Source organism: Ctenopharyngodon idella, chromosome 10, assembly GCF_019924925.1.
Source record: "Ctenopharyngodon idella isolate HZGC_01 chromosome 10, HZGC01, whole genome shotgun sequence".
NCBI lineage: Eukaryota > Metazoa > Chordata > Actinopteri > Cypriniformes > Xenocyprididae > Ctenopharyngodon > Ctenopharyngodon idella.
Genome location: NC_067229.1, coordinates 39,776,561 through 39,794,718, shown reverse-complemented (window position 1 = coordinate 39,794,718; position 18,158 = coordinate 39,776,561). Strand labels below are relative to the sequence as shown.

The 18,158-nt window shown below is 37.2% G+C and overlaps 1 protein-coding gene across 2 annotated transcripts; it reads left to right on the top strand.

Annotated features, from left to right (window-relative positions):
• Positions 1-264: 264 nt before the first annotated feature.
• umodl1 (uromodulin-like 1) lies at positions 265-17,732 on the top strand. Of its 2 annotated transcripts, XM_051907863.1 has the most exons (19): positions 265-1,228; positions 1,320-1,568; positions 2,255-2,497; positions 3,491-3,679; positions 3,773-3,876; positions 4,073-4,259; positions 5,823-5,963; positions 6,178-6,231; positions 6,353-6,478; positions 7,519-7,782; positions 7,979-8,091; positions 9,481-9,694; positions 9,848-9,985; positions 11,599-12,068; positions 13,477-13,619; positions 14,328-14,567; positions 15,503-15,662; positions 16,031-16,115; positions 16,229-17,732. In XM_051907863.1, exons 2-19 carry the CDS (start codon positions 1,493-1,495, stop codon positions 16,414-16,416), a joined length of 3,135 nt encoding a protein of 1,044 aa, XP_051763823.1. In that variant the 5' UTR covers positions 265-1,228; positions 1,320-1,492; the 3' UTR covers positions 16,417-17,732. The 2 variants fall into 2 exon arrangements, with proteins under 2 accessions (XP_051763823.1, XP_051763824.1); XM_051907864.1 differs by lacking the exons at positions 265-1,228; positions 1,320-1,568; positions 2,255-2,497; ... (9 more) ...; positions 9,848-9,985; positions 11,599-12,068 and adding an exon at positions 12,613-12,762 and having other exon boundaries at positions 16,229-16,694.
• The last annotated feature ends 426 nt before the right edge of the window (positions 17,733-18,158 follow it).

Genomic DNA, 18,158 nt, shown 5'->3' with positions numbered 1-18,158 from the left:
TATTAGTAAAATAGTTTAAAAGGATAGTTCACCCAAAAATGACATCTCATCTTCAAGTTGTTCCAAACCTGTATAAATTTCTTTATTCTGCTGTACACAAAGGAAGATACTTGGAAGAATGTCAGCAGATCTCGCCCCTCATTGACTACCATAGTATTTTTTTTTTTTCCTACTATGGTAGCCTAGTCAATGAGGGGCGAGATCTGCTGACATTTTTCCAAGTATCTTCCTTTGTGTACAGCAGAATAAAGAAATTTATACTGGTTTGGACCAACTTGAGTGGGAGTAAATGATGACAGAATTTTCATTTTTGGGTGAACTATCACTTTAAATCTATTAATGCGTGCAAATGTAAATTCTCAAATCTCTATAATTTAAATTAACTGGAAGATTTCTCATAGAAATAAATTGGCCGAAATGTTTGGAAACCCTCTATATCACTTTTAATTTTTATGTTTAAAATCAGGATTTGAAATCAGTGCGTTGTTTAGATAGCGTATCATTTCTGACTCAACACAGCAGGAAGAGCTCACTGTTTAAAACAAACTGCAATACAGAAACACCAATATGTTATTTACAACATATTTTCTACTGAAATTTCTTTTCCTCAGTCTATTATTTGACAAATAACATGTTGAATTATGATCCTCTCAGTAGTTTTTCAAGCACACGGTACATTTTGCTCTCTGCATGAGAACACATTAGTCACTCAGTGAGCGCATAACACTGACATTCTTTAATTAGGCTATTTTTCACACCACATTAATTAGCTGCTAGATTTATCCAAACGCCAGGCTGACTGCTGATAATCTGGTGTCCGTATGTGTCTGTGTATCTGTGTATTTATGACTTGTTTGTTCTCATAGGTTAAGCTTTATGTGCACTGCTAATTCTAACTAAGCTGGCATAATTTTCACCAGGAAGAAAATATCTTGAAACAAAAAGCCTTTTGCAGTTCAACAAGTGTGAGCTTAGAGGTTTGCAAAGGGGTGTAAAAGGCACCATGGTGATGACACGTTTAAAAACATGAAGAGCCTCATTAGGGACTTTTCTCATCGTTAACTGAAATAAAGCCTATTGCCATGACTAAAATGTCTGATAAGATACAAATTCCAACCACATTTAGTCATTCTTGTTTATAAAAAGCAGCATTTTACTCTACCTTTTATTCACAAAATCCTTTCGAAATTCATTTTAATTCCCACTTCCAGCCCACACTGGCATAAAGGTAAATTGTCAATATTACATATTACACCATACAGTATTGCTGAAAGTGAAATGCTTTTAAAAATGCTATTGATTTTCCACTGTTGTTACAGGAGTCATCTGTGCAGAGCAGTTAAAACAGACTCAAGGGAGTTGATGGGCGTCTGTGGAGAGGGGAAAGGAGCAGGGTTTGCTTCCAACAGTGTACTTGGAGCTCAAAGAGTAACCTGTTCAGTTCACAATGGCTTGGTATGGTTTTTAAAAACGAGAAGCAAGTATATTCAAAATGCATTGGGTTGTTGGTACCTGGTTAATCACATCTCTCCTTGGCCTTGGAATGGGGCATAACACTTTATTTGAAGGTAGGAAAAATCTGCTTATGTTTGAATTTCATTTTAGTATCAAAACTGTGTCAGGTGTGTCCTAAAATTTCAATGAGAAATAAAGTATCTAAAATAAATGTGGATAACAGTAAGTCTGATGAAAACTTAAAGTTCATAATGAAATCTTGGACATTTGATTTCATACTTTGGCATATTGGCGAACCTGAGCAATAGTTTCACTTCTGAACCTCTTAAGGAGATTCTTTCTCCAAATAAATAAATAAATCAGTGAAGTATCAGTGCAGCTGGAAAGTTTCTTTGAAAAATTCTGGAAGTCTCCATTTCACTTCCATTAATCTCATTGATTTTTCTTTCCGGTGAGATGTTGTCTATAAATATGAATCTCTTTTGAATGTTATATCATTTTAGATTTTATAGCAAACGAGTAAGAATTATTATTAAAATTGTGAAATAAATGCTCTTTTGAACTTTCTATTCATCAAACAACCCTCAAAAAATGTATTAGCTATGATTTCCACAAAACTATTAAACAGCACAACACAATGTTTTCAACATTGTTAATAAAAAGAAATATTTCTTGAGCACCAAATCAGCATATTAGTGTGATTTCTGAAGGATCATGTGACACTGAAGACTGAAGTAAGGGCTATAAGTTTGTAGAATTTGTCTATTCCAGACTATTTTAAATTTCTTTCATTTTTCAGGATATGACCGGACTCTGTCAGGTTATCATCTGTGTAACGAGACTGAGCTTGTTTCGGTGACCAATGTGATCTCCTATCCAACCTCGTATACCCAGAGGAGACCGTGTGGTGGGTGGCTGCCATGGACAATGTGTGATGTCACGGTTTATAAGACAGAATACCAAACACAGGTGTATAACATGTCCAAACAGGTTACGAAATGTTGCCACGGCTACGAACAAGTTGGGAGTTACTGTGCCTTGTGTGAGTATTTTCAAACAAATTAATTTGAAATAGATTGTAAAATTGTCCCAGGAAAGTGAAGAGATGCTGCGGATTGTCTTAAAGCTGCTGTCCGTAACTTTTTTTGTGTTCAAAATTTACAAAAATTACATTATGAGCGAGTACATCATGAATCCATTTTCCAAACTGTGTTTTTGTCTTTTGCTAAATCACTATGGTACACCTATAATAAGTGTTTATATTCAGACTAATTTAGACTGGTTTGTAGAGTAGCAAGTAGCAACCTCCCTCCGTTTCTCTTGAAGCCAATACAGAAGTGACTTAAACAGCAATTCATCAACTGGCCGCTAGGAACAGTTACTCTCCAAAAGAGAGTAGAATGTCATTGAGCCCCATGTTAAAATGCCCAACTTTACAGCAGAAAGAAACATGTTTACAGCATGGTACAAATTGCGGTTTTGGTCTATATAGCTAATTTTGCCCTTCATGGCAACTGTGAGGGGGGTGGATTTTTTATAACTCATCCGTTTAAATGATATTAAGCCTTAAAATTCTGCACATTTAAGGGCACGGCTACTTGAGTTACAGATGGATTTGTCTGCTGCCGTCACATCACCTCAGCTCCACCCACGTCCCGCCTCTTTGCCCATTTTCTGTTATCCGGGAGTGACACGCTGTGGCGCACTGCCAAGATTACAACGGCCGGCTTTAGGTTTTAAAAATGCTCTTCAGAAACCTACAGGTGACGTTACGGATATTTTTTTAATTTTTACAGTAGTAGGCTAACACTGCGGAGTAGCACAGTACCTGCGTGACTCGTCATAGACATAAATGAGAAGTAGTTCTGGCTACAATGTTTTTCCGCAAGACGCATGCAGTTCTATTTATCAACCACTAGAGCGCCAAACGTTACGGACTGCAGCTTTAATCAACATTTAAAGTGACATTATTGTTGGTCACTGTAGACTTTTTTGACTGTTAATCTCTTTTTTATTGATATTGTCATTATCTCAGCCTTGAACAGAAGTGCAGAATTCACATCTAAGCCAGGACTGTGTTCCTCAGCAAGTAGGTCTCTGAGGAATAATTCAAACTCTTCTCACTCCATGTGCAAGTGGGACATAGATTGTCCTCATTGGCAAAAATGCTGTCAGACCGAAAACATCTCCAACATCTATCAGTGCTCAGACCCAGTACCACCAGGTATACACAATCCCATACACTGCATCCCAGAATTCTTATAGGCACATTGTTAAATAACATTCAATGAGTTTAAAATGTCCATTTGTTCTCAAGCCAACAGAACCTGCTTCAATGCGACAATAACAGTTAAGACAAACTTTGAGCTACTAACTATGGACAAAGGACTCTTCAACCACACCAGACTACTGCACTCTGTGGTTTGTAATCATAGACATTATGTACTTTATAAGCTTTAAGATGCTAACACTGTGGCTGTGTTTTAAAACGACGTGATATCGCTACCTAGGCAGCATACTTGGGCCAAACACTACACTTTAAAACAGCCCAAATATGCTCTGTCTCTGTAGTGGCTATGTTGATCTGCAGTGATATAACTGTTGGTTCTTTCCTTAGGTAACTGGCGCTCTGGGAACTGCTGAAATTTCTGTGCATCATGTCTGGTCATGGTCAGCAGGGCCCTTCACAACCTCTTCATCACTGCTGGTTTGTTCTTCTAAAGACTTCTTTCTAGAAGACATCATCTCTACAAGACTGTATCGGTTGGAAAAAATTGAGGAGGTGACTGATGTTGTGGTGCAAGGTAAGACAAGTAGAGGCATTGTGATTGGTGCGATTGTGAAATCAAAGCATTTCATATGATTCATTTTGTCAAGAATGACAAAATGTGCTATCACTGTGAATAGTAGCGTATTTCAATGTTTGATATTTTTGCTTACATTTGTATTTTGTTTAGTTGCCAGTTCATGTCTAAAGTACAATCCAGTTGCATAAACATAGCCATTATGTTAAAGGTAGGGTAGGCTATTTTTTTCATAAACGCTTTTTGTTATTCTGGTTGAAACTCTCTTTACATCATAATAGTAATCAATAATATAGAAGTGGTCTAAATATTAAAAAGGACCAAAAAATGTTCGTCCAATCATTGCATTTGGTTCAATGTCCTACATGCCTGTCAGTGGAATTATTTCCATATCTTCGCGCACCCTGCTCGCGTGGACATCACACGTCATCAGCGCGGCTATGTAGAGTTGTGGACATTCACAAAGTGCCGCAAACGAACAGTAGCCGCCTTTTACAGTTCCTTCTAAACCAAAACAACGTGCTTATGCTGCGTTCACACCCTGTCGTAATTGTAATTTAGAGATGGCAACCTGTCACTTTCTCTCCGGAGCTGTTCATGTCCCCAGACTCAGATTTATGCATTTCTATGTCAACACTATCAACAGCAAAATGAATTTGCAGCAGTCAGGTGGTACAAGTAAGAACTCTGTAAGTTGTTTACGTTCATTATCATTGTAATGTTATGTTCTTTGAGACATGAGGTAATTTAATGCATTCTCTTATGACACTTTGCTGAATCTGCTCTGGCTGGCTGTACACGATCTGCGCGTTTATGTGTTTTGGACGAGGCGTGGCTTTGGAAGGGAGTGGGATCACCTTTACAGTAGGCTTGTTCGAGATACATCGGTGCTGCGCAGAGCGATCAGCATATAACATCAACGTACCGCGAGAGCGATTGGAGAGCAGACGACTCTTTATGCTTTTGAATCGCTTTCGCGGTACAGCCGATCGGTCTGTGCAGCGCCAAAGCATCTCGAACAAGCCTAGTGTCTCAATGCTGCCCTCACGTGATATTGGAAATTTCGTACTTCCCACTTCTGAAGTCGTGAATACGAGCTTATCGCATTCAAGTTTCGACATGAGAGGGTAATCATGTGCAATTTTTTTTACCTAGGAAACTCATATTTACGATAATTCCAAGAGCATGTGAAGGCAGCATAAGGTCTAGAATGACCCACTATAGCACTAAGCAAACTGAGGCCTATTGCATAAACTCCTAAGACTAGTTTCACAAGTCTTCTTTCTTTAAGACTGTTCATAACTTTTTAAAGTCAGTTACATAAAAACGTAGACTGGTCTAATGAGTAAGACTGATTACCCCTAACTAACTGCTAGATGGTCATACTAGTTCTTAAGACACAGTCTTAACATAATGGCTATGTATATGCAACTGGCCCCTGAAGCTAAACCACTTGGGAACCACTGATCTGTATTAACGTCTATTTAATAAAATCATTCCATTACCTTGATGAATCCACATCCTACAAACACACTCATTCATTCATTATCATTTCCTACACAGATGTGGATGAATGTGCAGTTCCGGAATTGAACAGTTGTTCTCCACATGCACACTGCATGAATACACTAGGATCTTATTCATGTGCCTGTCATCATGGGTATCATGACCTCAATTCTTCACAGCCAGGAACAGTTTGTATGGGTAAGAAAGGACAATCATGACATAACTATGCTGTTTTAACCACATGAAACTACCTTCTTTTGTTCTTTTTTGAAGGCCCTCTTGAATGTTTTGGGTTCACAAACATGCTATTAGGGTTTTCTTAGAGGTGCATACACCATTTTGTTTTGTTTATGAAATGCCATAAATCTGAAAGGACCAAAATCCTGTTATGTGTTTTCTATTTCTGATGCAGCCCCCAGTGTCACTACGCAGCCTTTCATGAACAACACTGTGCCTGTCCCGCCAGGTACACTGTAACAAGTTTTGCTTATCTCCATTCTAACTCTGTCAAAAATGATCAGTTATGATGTACATTTATTATGAATCACTTTGAATCTAATTTGTGCTGCTTTCCCTTCTTTTTTAAGATAACAGAACATACACTGATGGAAAACATATGAGTATCACCCCGTCTGGACCATTCTGGACATCCACTGTTGATCTCTCTTCACATTCAAATAATCCTTCCATCAGCCTACCACCTTCTACATGCGGTGTGTTATCCAAAAATACCAAGTACACATGCAGACAGAGGACATTTTAAATTTTAAGTGGCACAGTATATGTGATTCTTGGATCAAGTAAATAATGCTGAAAAAACAGACCTACAGAAAACATTTGCACTGTTTCCAGCATGGGGTGTGAATAATTAACACTGTTGCATTGTTTTACTGTTCTATATTCATTGTTGTTCTTTTTTTTTTTTTTGTCATGTCTCATGAGATGATACATAATAATTAACACCGTTGCATTGTTTTACTGTTCTATATTCATTATTCTTAATTTTTTTTTTGTCATGTCTCATGAGATGATACATAATAATTAACAGTTTAAAACCATGTACATAAAGGAAGAATTTTGTGCAGTTTTGATAAGAGAATCTAAGAAATCTCCTTAAAGAGGTAATCTCTATCTAAATCTATCTAGATCTAAATTTGTATAATGTTGGCAAATTTTAAGTAATGGCAAATTTGCGTTTTTGTGTCTGACCGTCATTCTTTGGAGTTTGTTCTTTGCTATGAATCAGTCTAACCGGTTTACAAATCAGTTTTAATGATTCAGGATGGGCAGCTTCTGTCCTGCAGAGTTTAATCAAACCCACCTGAATAAGCTAATCATTGTCTTCAGGATTATTAGAAAGCTATGGGTAGGTGAATTTTTATCAGGGTTGGAGCTAAACTCTGCAGGACAGTGGACCGACATATCCCATCCCTGATCTGATTAAATGATTCCGTTTAATCAGTAAAAGATAAATGATGAAAATGATTCAAATGGTTCAGTAAATGATTTAGTTTAAATGACTTGGAATTGGTCTGGATCAGTGTTTAACGGAAACTCATTGTTCAAAAATTGTTTTTGTTAAACTCTTTAAATGAATTTGACTGATAAAAACCTATGAAAACTGTTGTCTTTTTGTTATTAACTTTGTTTTATGAACCCCTCATTTTGCCTGTGTAGCATCTAGTCTTGTGTGTGACTTGTATAGCCAGATATATCTAGCCACCTTCTAACTTCTTTTTCTTTCTTTGTCAAGACTACATACCTGAGATCACCAGTCTGTTCTCTTATGACATCAATGCATCAACCTTTCATGTGGCATGGACCACCAACAACCAAACCGGGGTCACTTTCAACCTAGTTCTGCTACATGGGACCACTGAGCTGGAAAACGTGTGGCATGTGAGGAACTTTAACTGGACGTTCACAAACCTGGATCCTGCAGTTCTTTATATTGTACGTGTTACTCCATTTGCCTGTGGTATCCGGGGAAACTCCACAGAGATCAAAGTGAGAACAGGCAAGTATAGCATTGGGTTAATTAGTATAAAGTGCTTAATGTATAATTTATGTATAATTTTAGACATTCTTTATTACAAATTCAGTCTATAATAATACTACATATTATAGATTCCGGACATTTATGCTGTATATTACAGTGTCAACATGATAAAATGTGTTCACATTTAGGTAACTAAATACTGTGCTTTCTTTAGATGGACAGTTGCTTCTAGCTGCAGTCCGCTTGACAAACGTGGAGTATACAGAGGCCTTGAGTGACCCAAACAGTGCTGCATATAAGGAGTTCTGTAGAAATGTCACAAATGAGGTTTGATGGATTCCATACTCATCAAAACACATGATTAAAAATGTATCAACATGATACTTTAAGCCTGACATAAAATACACTCTCCAATCATCCAGTAAAAAAAATGAGCAACATCCACCTTGGTTTACTAAAAACAGAAAACTTTTTAAGTGTTTTGGCCGTTCATTTACACGACAACAGCGTTTTGGGGGCCTGAAAATGCAAACTTTTGAAAATGGGTTTTAAAGTGCAAGTTTTAATACCGTTATCATCTCCGTGTAAACAACAAAAACACAGATCTGTGAAAACGGTGACGGCATGCACATGCATATTGTGTGTTTAGTCTACAGGCATGCGTTTGGTGAGAGTGCTCTTTAAAGTAACGCGTATGTGCGCAGGCACGTAGCCTTTCTTTACAAAGTGACATCGCCAACTACTGACCTGGCATGCATAATACAGCGTTTTTAGTCGTTTTTGCGGATCCTTATGAATGGGGATCATTTTGAAAGCGTTGTCATCTATACAAAGAAAAAACTTCCGTTTTTTTACATTGTTGTCATGTAAACGTACCCTTAGACGTGAATGCAACCTCAAATTTTGCAACTTGTGGAGGAAAGTTTTTAAAAGTTTTTACCTGGCACTGGTAAACAGTAAAATCCTACATACTGTATTTACATTGAAGGCAGTAGGGCTACAGACTAAGTCTACAAATAATCGTGGTTATGATTACTGCTCCTGCAATTTGTGAAAAGTGTCAATTTACAGAATTCTATGTATCATTCTATTGCCTCAAACGTTTCTGTTTACTTTTTTTTTCAGCGATGAGCGCTGTAACCAATCACAGACTAGCACATAAAATCAATGGTTAGAGGTGTGGAAGAACAAGAAGAACAAGAGTTAGGGTGTCCAACCACACCCTAACTTTACCCATAACCCTATAGCTAAACATAACTCCACCCATTAGGGTCACAGAGGGGGCACTCGATGCCATTTGGCTCTGATGTGAGCACCACTTGGACCTAAATGTGACTTTGTAATCATTATGACTTGGTGGTGGGCTCAGTCAGCAAACATTTATAGCAACCACCTTAAACACCATAGCAACACGCTAAAACCCATTCAAACACCTTAGCAACTACATAGCAACACCCTGGCAACCACTCACAACACCCTAGTGTTTTGCATGGTCAAGCACTCACATTTTCTTCAAATAAAAGTCCAAAAATCAGTTTGTTTTAATCTATATGATTCATAATAAACTGAAGAAAGAAAGTGAAGTGACGTATAGCCAAATATGGTGTCCCACTGTGCTCTGCATTTCACCCATCCAAGTGCACACACACACACCGTGAACACACGTGCAAGATCACTTTCAAAAATGTGTTGATTCTCTTTCAAATGTGTCCCCAGATTCTTTTGTCTCTAGAGATCCGTGCACTAGTCGACTCTGGACAGGTCATCGTCCGGATAACATCCCTCTCAGCTGGCAGCGTAATCGTGAACTTTTCCATCATATTTCAACCCAACAGCAACCTGAACATGACTAGCGTGTCCAGAAATCTTATTGTGTCTCTACAGGACAGCTCCATATACGTAATAGACAGTAGCAGTATATACATAGGAGGTACTGGTTATTCTTTCATGCATTATTTGATGACAATGAATTAAAGAAGTTATTACTAAACATTAAATGAAGTTTGATGTTGGAACTGTTTCCACGCTTGTTAATGATGTGACATGTTGACATGAGATGTGATTGGTCTCTTGTTATTTATAGATTTAAATGAGTGTTTGGCGCATGAGGCGGACTGCTCTCCATGGGCTTCTTGTGAAAACACTGTTGGCTCATACATCTGTGCCTGTTGGTCTGGATACGACGATCAGAACCCCAGTAGACCAGGACGCAGCTGTTCAGGTACATGCTGTAGATAATGCTCCTGTTGAGAGATTGCATTAGAATGTCACACACCTTTAATTGAGACAAACAGAAGTCGATCGTGCACAGTTACTTGTGACTAAAAATGACAGTTTGGTCTTCTGCAGCAATAGAGTGCTACAGTGATGACATATTTTTGTAGGCCAACACAGAATTTAGCATCACCCTGGTTCCCTTGACAAAAAGCCAGTAGAATTTTTTATTGGCTTTTTAATTTTTGCAAAAAACAAGGTCCCAACAAAAGTTTATGATTCTTATACATTTAATTCATCATGATAATCTTTACAAATGAAAACAATTTTTATGAATTTTGAAGCCTAATTACAATTACCAGAATTTAACAGCTATATGTAGGCTTTAAATAAACTACACCACAGTCACATGACTTCAACGTCACCACCATTAAAGGGATAGTTCACCAAAAAATGAAAATTATCCCATGATTTATTCACCCTCAAGCCATCCTAGGTGTATATGACTATCTTCTTTCAGACAAACACAATCTGAGATATATTTAAAAATATCCCTGCTCCTCTAAGTTTTATGTTTGTAAATAGGGGGCCACATTTTGAAGCAAAAAAAAAAAAAAAAAAGTAATCCATACGTCTCTAGGGGGTCAATAAAGGCCTTTTGAAGTGAAGCAATAAAATATCCATAATTAAAACTTTATAAATTCAAATAACTAGCTTCTGGCAGACGACCGTACGCATATTGCGCAAGTCGGCTTAACCCCGCGATGTATCACACAGGATGTAGGAGTAGACGCCACTCTCTGTTCAAACAAGTAGGGCTGGGCAACAAACTCGAGCTCCTTATATTGAAATCCTCCGACATTTCTCTTTAAAAATTCTTGTTTTAGACTTCTAATCGTGACAGATGTTTTGTTTTGCTCTATCCTCTGCACTTCCACGTTCGTCATTGCCTCGAGTCAGAGGTTACTCTCCACCGCAAATCGATGCATACGGCCGTCTGTCAGAAACTAGTTATCATAGTTTTAAATACAGATATTTTTCTTATAAAAACCCATCGCTTCACTTCAAAAGGCCTTTATTAACCTAATGTAGCTATATGGATTACTTTTATTATGGATGGATGCATTTTTTTGCTTCAAAATGTGGCCCCCCATTCACAACCATTATAAAGCATGGAGGAGCAAGGATAGTTTTAAATATATCTCCGATTGTGTTTGTCTGAAAGAAGATAGTCATATACACCTAGGATGGCTTGAGGGTGAGTATGACCTTAATCACAGACCTTATTTCAGGCATTTAACCAAAAACCCATTTAAATAAAAACACTGACTTCAGGACAGTAGAACCGGAAGTGCTAAAATGCTGACTTGTTTCTGGGTTTTAGCCTACAAAATATGTAATCCCTGAAGCACAAGTGATAACAATCCAATCAATTATGTAATATAGCAATCAATTATATGATATACACTATATTGCCAAAAGTATTGGGACACCTCTCATGTCATTAAAGTTCATGTGTACGTAAAGGCAGGCGTCCCTAAACTTTTGGCAATATAGTGTATAATAATATGGCCTGTCTGTTATTATATTCTTATCTGTGTTTCTTCCTGTTCATGACAGCTTCATCTAATGCCACAACATCGACTGTTAATCCCACGACAAACTATCCTGGAGTATCTTCAAATTCCACTGCCACGAGCACTACAACATCTTCTATTACAATAACTATGATTGGAAACCCATCTATGAGCAGTACAGTGAGCACAGCTCATGTTCAGAGCAACACCAAAACAACAGAGTCTTCGACTTTGGCAAACATTCCTACAACAATACTCGCACCCATAACACAGGACACTGTCAGAATTACAACTTTCAGTCAACAAATTATTGGCCATTTGACCTCATATGTAACTGTTGAGTGCAGCCTAGGGTATATATCAGTCGTCATAAGGCGAGTCATCTTGCAGGTTAATAACATCAATGAGAGTGCCCTGTTCCTCGGTAAACCAGAATGTCGTCTCAGTGGAATAAATGCATCCCATGTGTGGCTCACTACAGCTTGGGATAAGTGTGGTACTACACTAGAGCATGTAAGTCCTCCAATATCATTTAATTTTATAATTGAGTTTAAATCAGTGCTATTTTAGTACAATTGAGATAATATTGTAGTTTTTAATAATATAAAAAAAAAAGTTTTTTTTTTATTTTGATGATCCCCAACAGACATTCTTATGACTGTTAGTAACTTTGCAAGTGCATGTCAAGTTTTTCCGCTAACCCTAACAGTCTTGAGTCTACCTTCTCAAATGAGAGTTGTAGAGCTGCATGATTAATTGTTAAAGGATCGCCGTCTCGATTCAAACACCCACGCAATCTCATTCCTAAATGACAAAAATTCGCCTGTGTCTATTAAAGGGTTAGTTCACCCAAAAATGTAATTTCGGTCATTAAGTACTCACCTACATGTTGTTCCAAACCCTTCAGTCCTTCATTCAACGACGCTGTTCACGTGAGCAGCATGACGCGTGCGTGTGATGCTCACACAGGTGCCGGCCAATAATGAGCCGGCCTTCTGAAGTAGAACCCGGAAGCGCTGCACTGTGTTTACTATGCAGGAGAATGAAGGTCTTATGGGTTTGGAATGACATGAGGATGAGTAGCTACTTAATGACAGAAATTTCATTTTTGGGTGAACTAACCCTTTAAACTTTTGACAAAATCACAGCGGAACATTCAAATCTGCGTTGGTGCTGCCGCTGAGCCAGAGAGAGATATCATGTATAGGTATGAAACCGCTTAAAATCTTTTCAGTCTTTTCAGCCATACTGTGTGGTTATTTCTGTGTTACAAATGTTTACATTATCACAGACGTACTGGGATAAAAGTTTATAGTTCGGATATAAACACTGATGTCTATGGAAGCGATAAAAATAGAGTAGACTTTAAATAATGACTGTATCGATTACATCGTTGCGCCACCAAGCAGGGTTGCCAGGTTTCGCTTCAACCCGCAGCAACAGTGTAAAAGTAGCCCACTTCTGCGGGAAAACCGCAGACTTGGCTGCCACCAGGTGGCGACAAGTGGCTGTTAAAAATTTTATTTGTCATTGAAACAAGTGAAGTAATTATGAATGAGTCATTCAATCATTCATTCAAACCTATTTTTTTCCCATTCAGATTGATTAAACATTTTAAATAGACTGCAGCAATTAATATTTTGTCAGAACCTCTGTTAAATTACATGTTATTTTGTTTAGTAGTCTGTTCAGAATCGTAGGAGAATCGTGATCTCTATTTGAAATGTAATTCTTAATTTATTCAGACTTGTGCAGCTCTAGTGACATGTAGGTGCAATGTTACTTATAGTAAACAGAATGTTTAAAGGGGACCATCAGAATGAAGTGTTGTGTTATGGTTTTAGTTATAGTTAACTATAAAACCTTGGTTTATGCAGTAGTATGATAATATAACCAATGTTTGTTTTTTTTTGTCTTTCAGAACAGCACCCACAATTCATTTAATGTTACTCTATTCAACAATGCGAGCAGTTCACTGATGGGTTCTATTGTGCATTTGGAAGTTCCCATCATCTGCACTTACCCCAGTCGCATCATTGTCTCCACGGGATACCCCCCCTCAGGGTACAGTGCTTCCATAGCAACTGTCTTTATGGAGCTTGTTTTTCTCGCTTTTCCAGCTCAGTACCCTATCTCTTGTCACGTCAAGAACTTCTAGACTCAATTAAAGGTGTTAATTATAGCAGCGTATGTTAAACAAGACATATTTTTCCTAAACTCAGAGATCAAACTGAGACCAAATACCTAAATCAAGAGTGGAAACTTCCATAATTTAGTGTCTGCTGTTTTCAGTGGGTGAATCTCATGTGTCCAGGTCACATTTTACACCAAAATCCAAAGAAAAAGGAAGAAATTATATTTTCAAAAAGAAATTAAGACATTAAGACATTTTTTTTACATTGTGACATTATTTTAATTCCAATTCCCACCCAGTTATTATTATGTGTCCAGTTCTTGCTATTTTATTTTATTTTAGCCATTGTTATCAATGGCTATTTATATTTAGAAATGCTATAATACAGTATTTGTTCCTTTATATATATATATATATATATATATATATATATATATATATACTGTAGCTTAATTTTGTCACATTACAATAATGATAATGAGAATTTACGAAAATGCAAAAAATAGTATTTGGTCCCAAAAGCAGGCTTAATTTTCTTTAAGACAAATATACCTTTGTATTTCTTTCTTATGATTTGTTTCTTTGTGAAACTCATTTGTCACTTTGATCGCTACTAACAAACCCTGTTTTTTTTAAAGGTATTTTAATATGATCAACGACCCAGTGGCAGGATTGGGTAGCTTCCAGGTTACGGTGCGGCTGCTGAATGGGACGTCTCCTTTACCTGAGGATTACGCCTTCTCCCCTGAAGAGGAGGTCATTGTGGAGGTTGGAGTCAACACTACCATCTCCCAAATCAAAGTGGTCATCAGCAAGTGCTGGGCCACTTCAAGCAATGACTCATCAAAGTCACCCGTCTACTTGTTTCTGCAGGATGGGTGGGTGCAGCTGAATAATATCTTTCAATATGGGAATGTAAATTTTGCAGTATCTATTTTCATTTGACTAGAACTTGCATCTTTTAAATGTACACTATATAACTTTTGACAAAACTGCATGAATTTTGCGGAAGAACATTGTTTTGGTTGTGCTTCGGCTCTGTGTGAGTGTGCGGATGAATATGGTTATCATACGGCTCATAAAACATTCACTACTAGGCTTAAGAGATATAACCAGTTTACATGGATTTCAAGCTGAAGATGTTACTGTAGCTATACCCATTAGTAGTCAAGGTACTTCCTTGAAAATAAATTTCAGCACAGCGCTACAACAACCCATCACCTTCACAATAGATGCTTTACGATGAACTCTGTTAGAGAGCTACATATGGCAATTTATCTGTTCAATAAATATACCTTACTCACCTGTTGAGTAATAAAAACATCATATCCACATCACTTTTACAACATTTCAAATCCCTCGCCATCTCCGAAAAGCCAAGCCATTGTTGATTCTCGTTTTATTATGAGCTCTGGCGCGTTCTCTTTTTGCCAGCAGATTCTCCTCTGTTTGGCATTTTTTAAACTAGTGATCCCCGGAGGTAAGAGTAACCTATGCCACTCTGAGCAACTTTTCTCAACTCGCACAGGCGAGTGACTTATGTACGCAATTTCCCACAAAGCCAAATATAAACACTTATAATAGGCTTACCATAGTGAATCAGGGTAAAACAAAAAGCACGTTTTGGAAGAAGGACTGATGATATATTGACTCTTAATTTAAATTTTGTTAATTTTGAACAAAAAAGTTACATTGTGTACCTTTAAAATGAGGTTTTACCATGATACATCATCACATGTGTTCAACTGTCCCCATTTAACTGTGCTGTTATTAGACACGCTGAGTAATGCCAGTGTCTCTCACTGTTCCTCAGATGTGCACTGCCAAACTCGTACACAACTGTTCTTCAGAATGGAAACGACACTGTGTCTTTGCTGTCAGTGCGGATCTTCTCATTCGTGAATCTGGACGTCATCTACCTGCACTGCCAGGTCCAGATCTGTGTCGAAATTCAGGACAAGACCTGCAGACCTGTGGGTTGAAGAGCTTACATTTCATGCAATTCATATACAGTGGCTGTACAAAGCATTTGGACACTTAAATCACACTTAACACAGACAACAAAGAATTAAAAGGGGCACCAATTATTATTTTATTTTATACGCCTACTAATACTATACATATTATTTTATTTATTTTAAGTGTCCAAATATATCTTTGGGCCACTGTGGTTGATGCTAAATAAAGTTGTGGTATTACAATTAGGCTATTTTACAAATGTTTTGTTTTTATTTCTTTCACATTTTTGTTTATTTTTACTTTTCTGCATAAATTAAAAGAGCAGCATGTGAACTGCAATGTGAGAAAGTTTAATATATATAATCTTTTTGCAATCCATTAGGACTGTATGGTGAGGTCATACAGGGCTTCCAACTTAATTGGAGCGACAAAGGCTTCTGTTGGACCCTTAAACAGATTACGTAAAGGTAAATACTTCTTATCTAATGAGTGCTCATATAATATCTATATTCCCTGTATATAAGGACATAATATTAATTGTCAAAATCACTACTAACTCTTTCTTCTTTTTTTTTTAAAGAAATGCCCCAAAATGATACATCAAATACTCTGCAGACTGTTGGATTTGTTCTACTTGGCGTTGGTGTGTTTCTGTTTTCCCTGGCTGCCATCGCAGGATTGGTGTACCACAAAAGGAAAATCGGGAACTACAACTTTAATTTAAAACCACAGCAGGAGAACTTCAACTATCATGTTTTTAGCACGTAACTGCAATAGTTAACTGTAACCGTAAACTGGGGTATAATTTTATTATTGGATATTACTAATAGGCCTATTACTAAATATTACCCATTACTATTAATATTACTAATATTGGGTACTACTACTAATTTTCCATAGAACATGACAATTAATGGTTTAATTTAATTATATTTTTGTACTAAAAACATACAAACAATCTGCTATAAAAGTAAATCTGTTTTGTTTTTAATTTATTTATTTATTATTATTTGTCAGCACTTTAACACTTAAAGGACTAGTTCACTTTAAAATGAAAATTAGCCCAAGGTTTACTCACCCTCAAGCCATCCTAGGTGTATATGACTTTCTTCTTTCTGATAAACACTCTCAGAGGTATTTTAATAAATATGAGCTAAAGAAAGTGCTTCCATCCATCATAACCGTGCCAGACCACCTTCTGTATTCAAGTTGCGAAGAAAGTGTAAACTGGCATCACGTCAGTTACACTTTTTCCGTAAGTTGAATAGGGAAGGCGTAGGACGTAGCGTAAGCTTTTTGAACTGCGAGAGTTTTACACTTTCTTCGTAAGTTGAATACGGAAGGCGGTCTGGCGGAAGCTAGATATTTTACTTCATAACTTTTTTTTTTTTTACACAAACGCATCGCTTCGCTTCAGAAGCAGAAGGCCTTTATTAACCTCCCGGAGCCGTGTGGAATATGTTTATGATGGATGGAGCCGCTTCAGCTTGTTCTTCAGCTTCATACTCATTTGGTAACGCTTACTTCCATTATAAAGCTTCGATGCGTCAGGATATTTATTAATATTTCTCCTAATGTGTTCATCAGAAAGTCATATACACCTAGGATGGCTTGAGGGAGAGTAAAGCTTGGGGTAATTTTAATTTGAAAGTGAACTAATCCTTCAAAACTACCAAAATACACAGCTTTGTCAGTGCTGGTACTCTCTTAAATACGCCACTAGAGGACGCTGTTGTATTAGCTGTACGTTTTGATACCAGCTTTGGTCTGTTGTCTGTATGTGCTGCACATTTAGTGGCAGATGAAAATGTGACTTTTTTTTTTTAATTAGACATATTTTATTAAATGTATACTTTACCTGTCTATTAAATGGTCTATTAAATTAGTGTGGCAGACTGCTCATTTCTTTATTTAAAAAAATGGTTTATGGTGTGCATGTAATATGAGTAGGCCATACGAAAGCCTGTCATCAGAATGTGTTCCAAACGATCATTCTACATTCAATTTTTTTTTTTTTTTTTTAACTTAATAACCCTATCGTATACACTCAGAACTGGAATATATGACATATGGGACCATTTTGTGATACTTTAGTTTTGCGTCTTTTAAAAAAAAAAAAAAAAAAACCTTGATGCTGGTCGTTATTCACTGCCATTATATGAACGAGCGCGAGCTGGACATTTTTTTGAAAATTCTCCTTTTTTGGTCCGAAAAAGAAAGAAGGGAAAACACCATTAGAACAACACCATGGTGAGTAAATGATGACTTAATTTTTATTTTAGTGTGAACTAACCCTCTAACATTTTTTAAAAATAATGTGAGTATCCGAGACTTTGAGTTCATGGAGTCTGTGGGAGAGATCAAAACCTCCTCGATCTTTTGTAAGCTGAAGGGCTTTGTGAATTCCCTAGAGACCTGAAGCGCAATGTAAGTGCATTTCGTAGATGGGGAGTCACATCTTCAACTCACCAATTAGTATTATTCATCTACATGCTAAAAGTAAAGTAAGG

Coding starts and splice junctions, on each gene's coding strand:
- umodl1 (XM_051907863.1), top strand. CDS start 1,493: ATGCATTGGGTTGTTGGTACCTGGTTAATCACATCTCTCCTTGGCCTT. Junction 4,260..5,822: donor GACTGATGTTGTGGTGCAAG/GTAAGACAAGTA, acceptor TTTCCTACACAG/ATGTGGATGAATGTGCAGTT. Junction 6,232..6,352: donor CACTGTGCCTGTCCCGCCAG/GTACACTGTAAC, acceptor TTCTTTTTTAAG/ATAACAGAACATACACTGAT.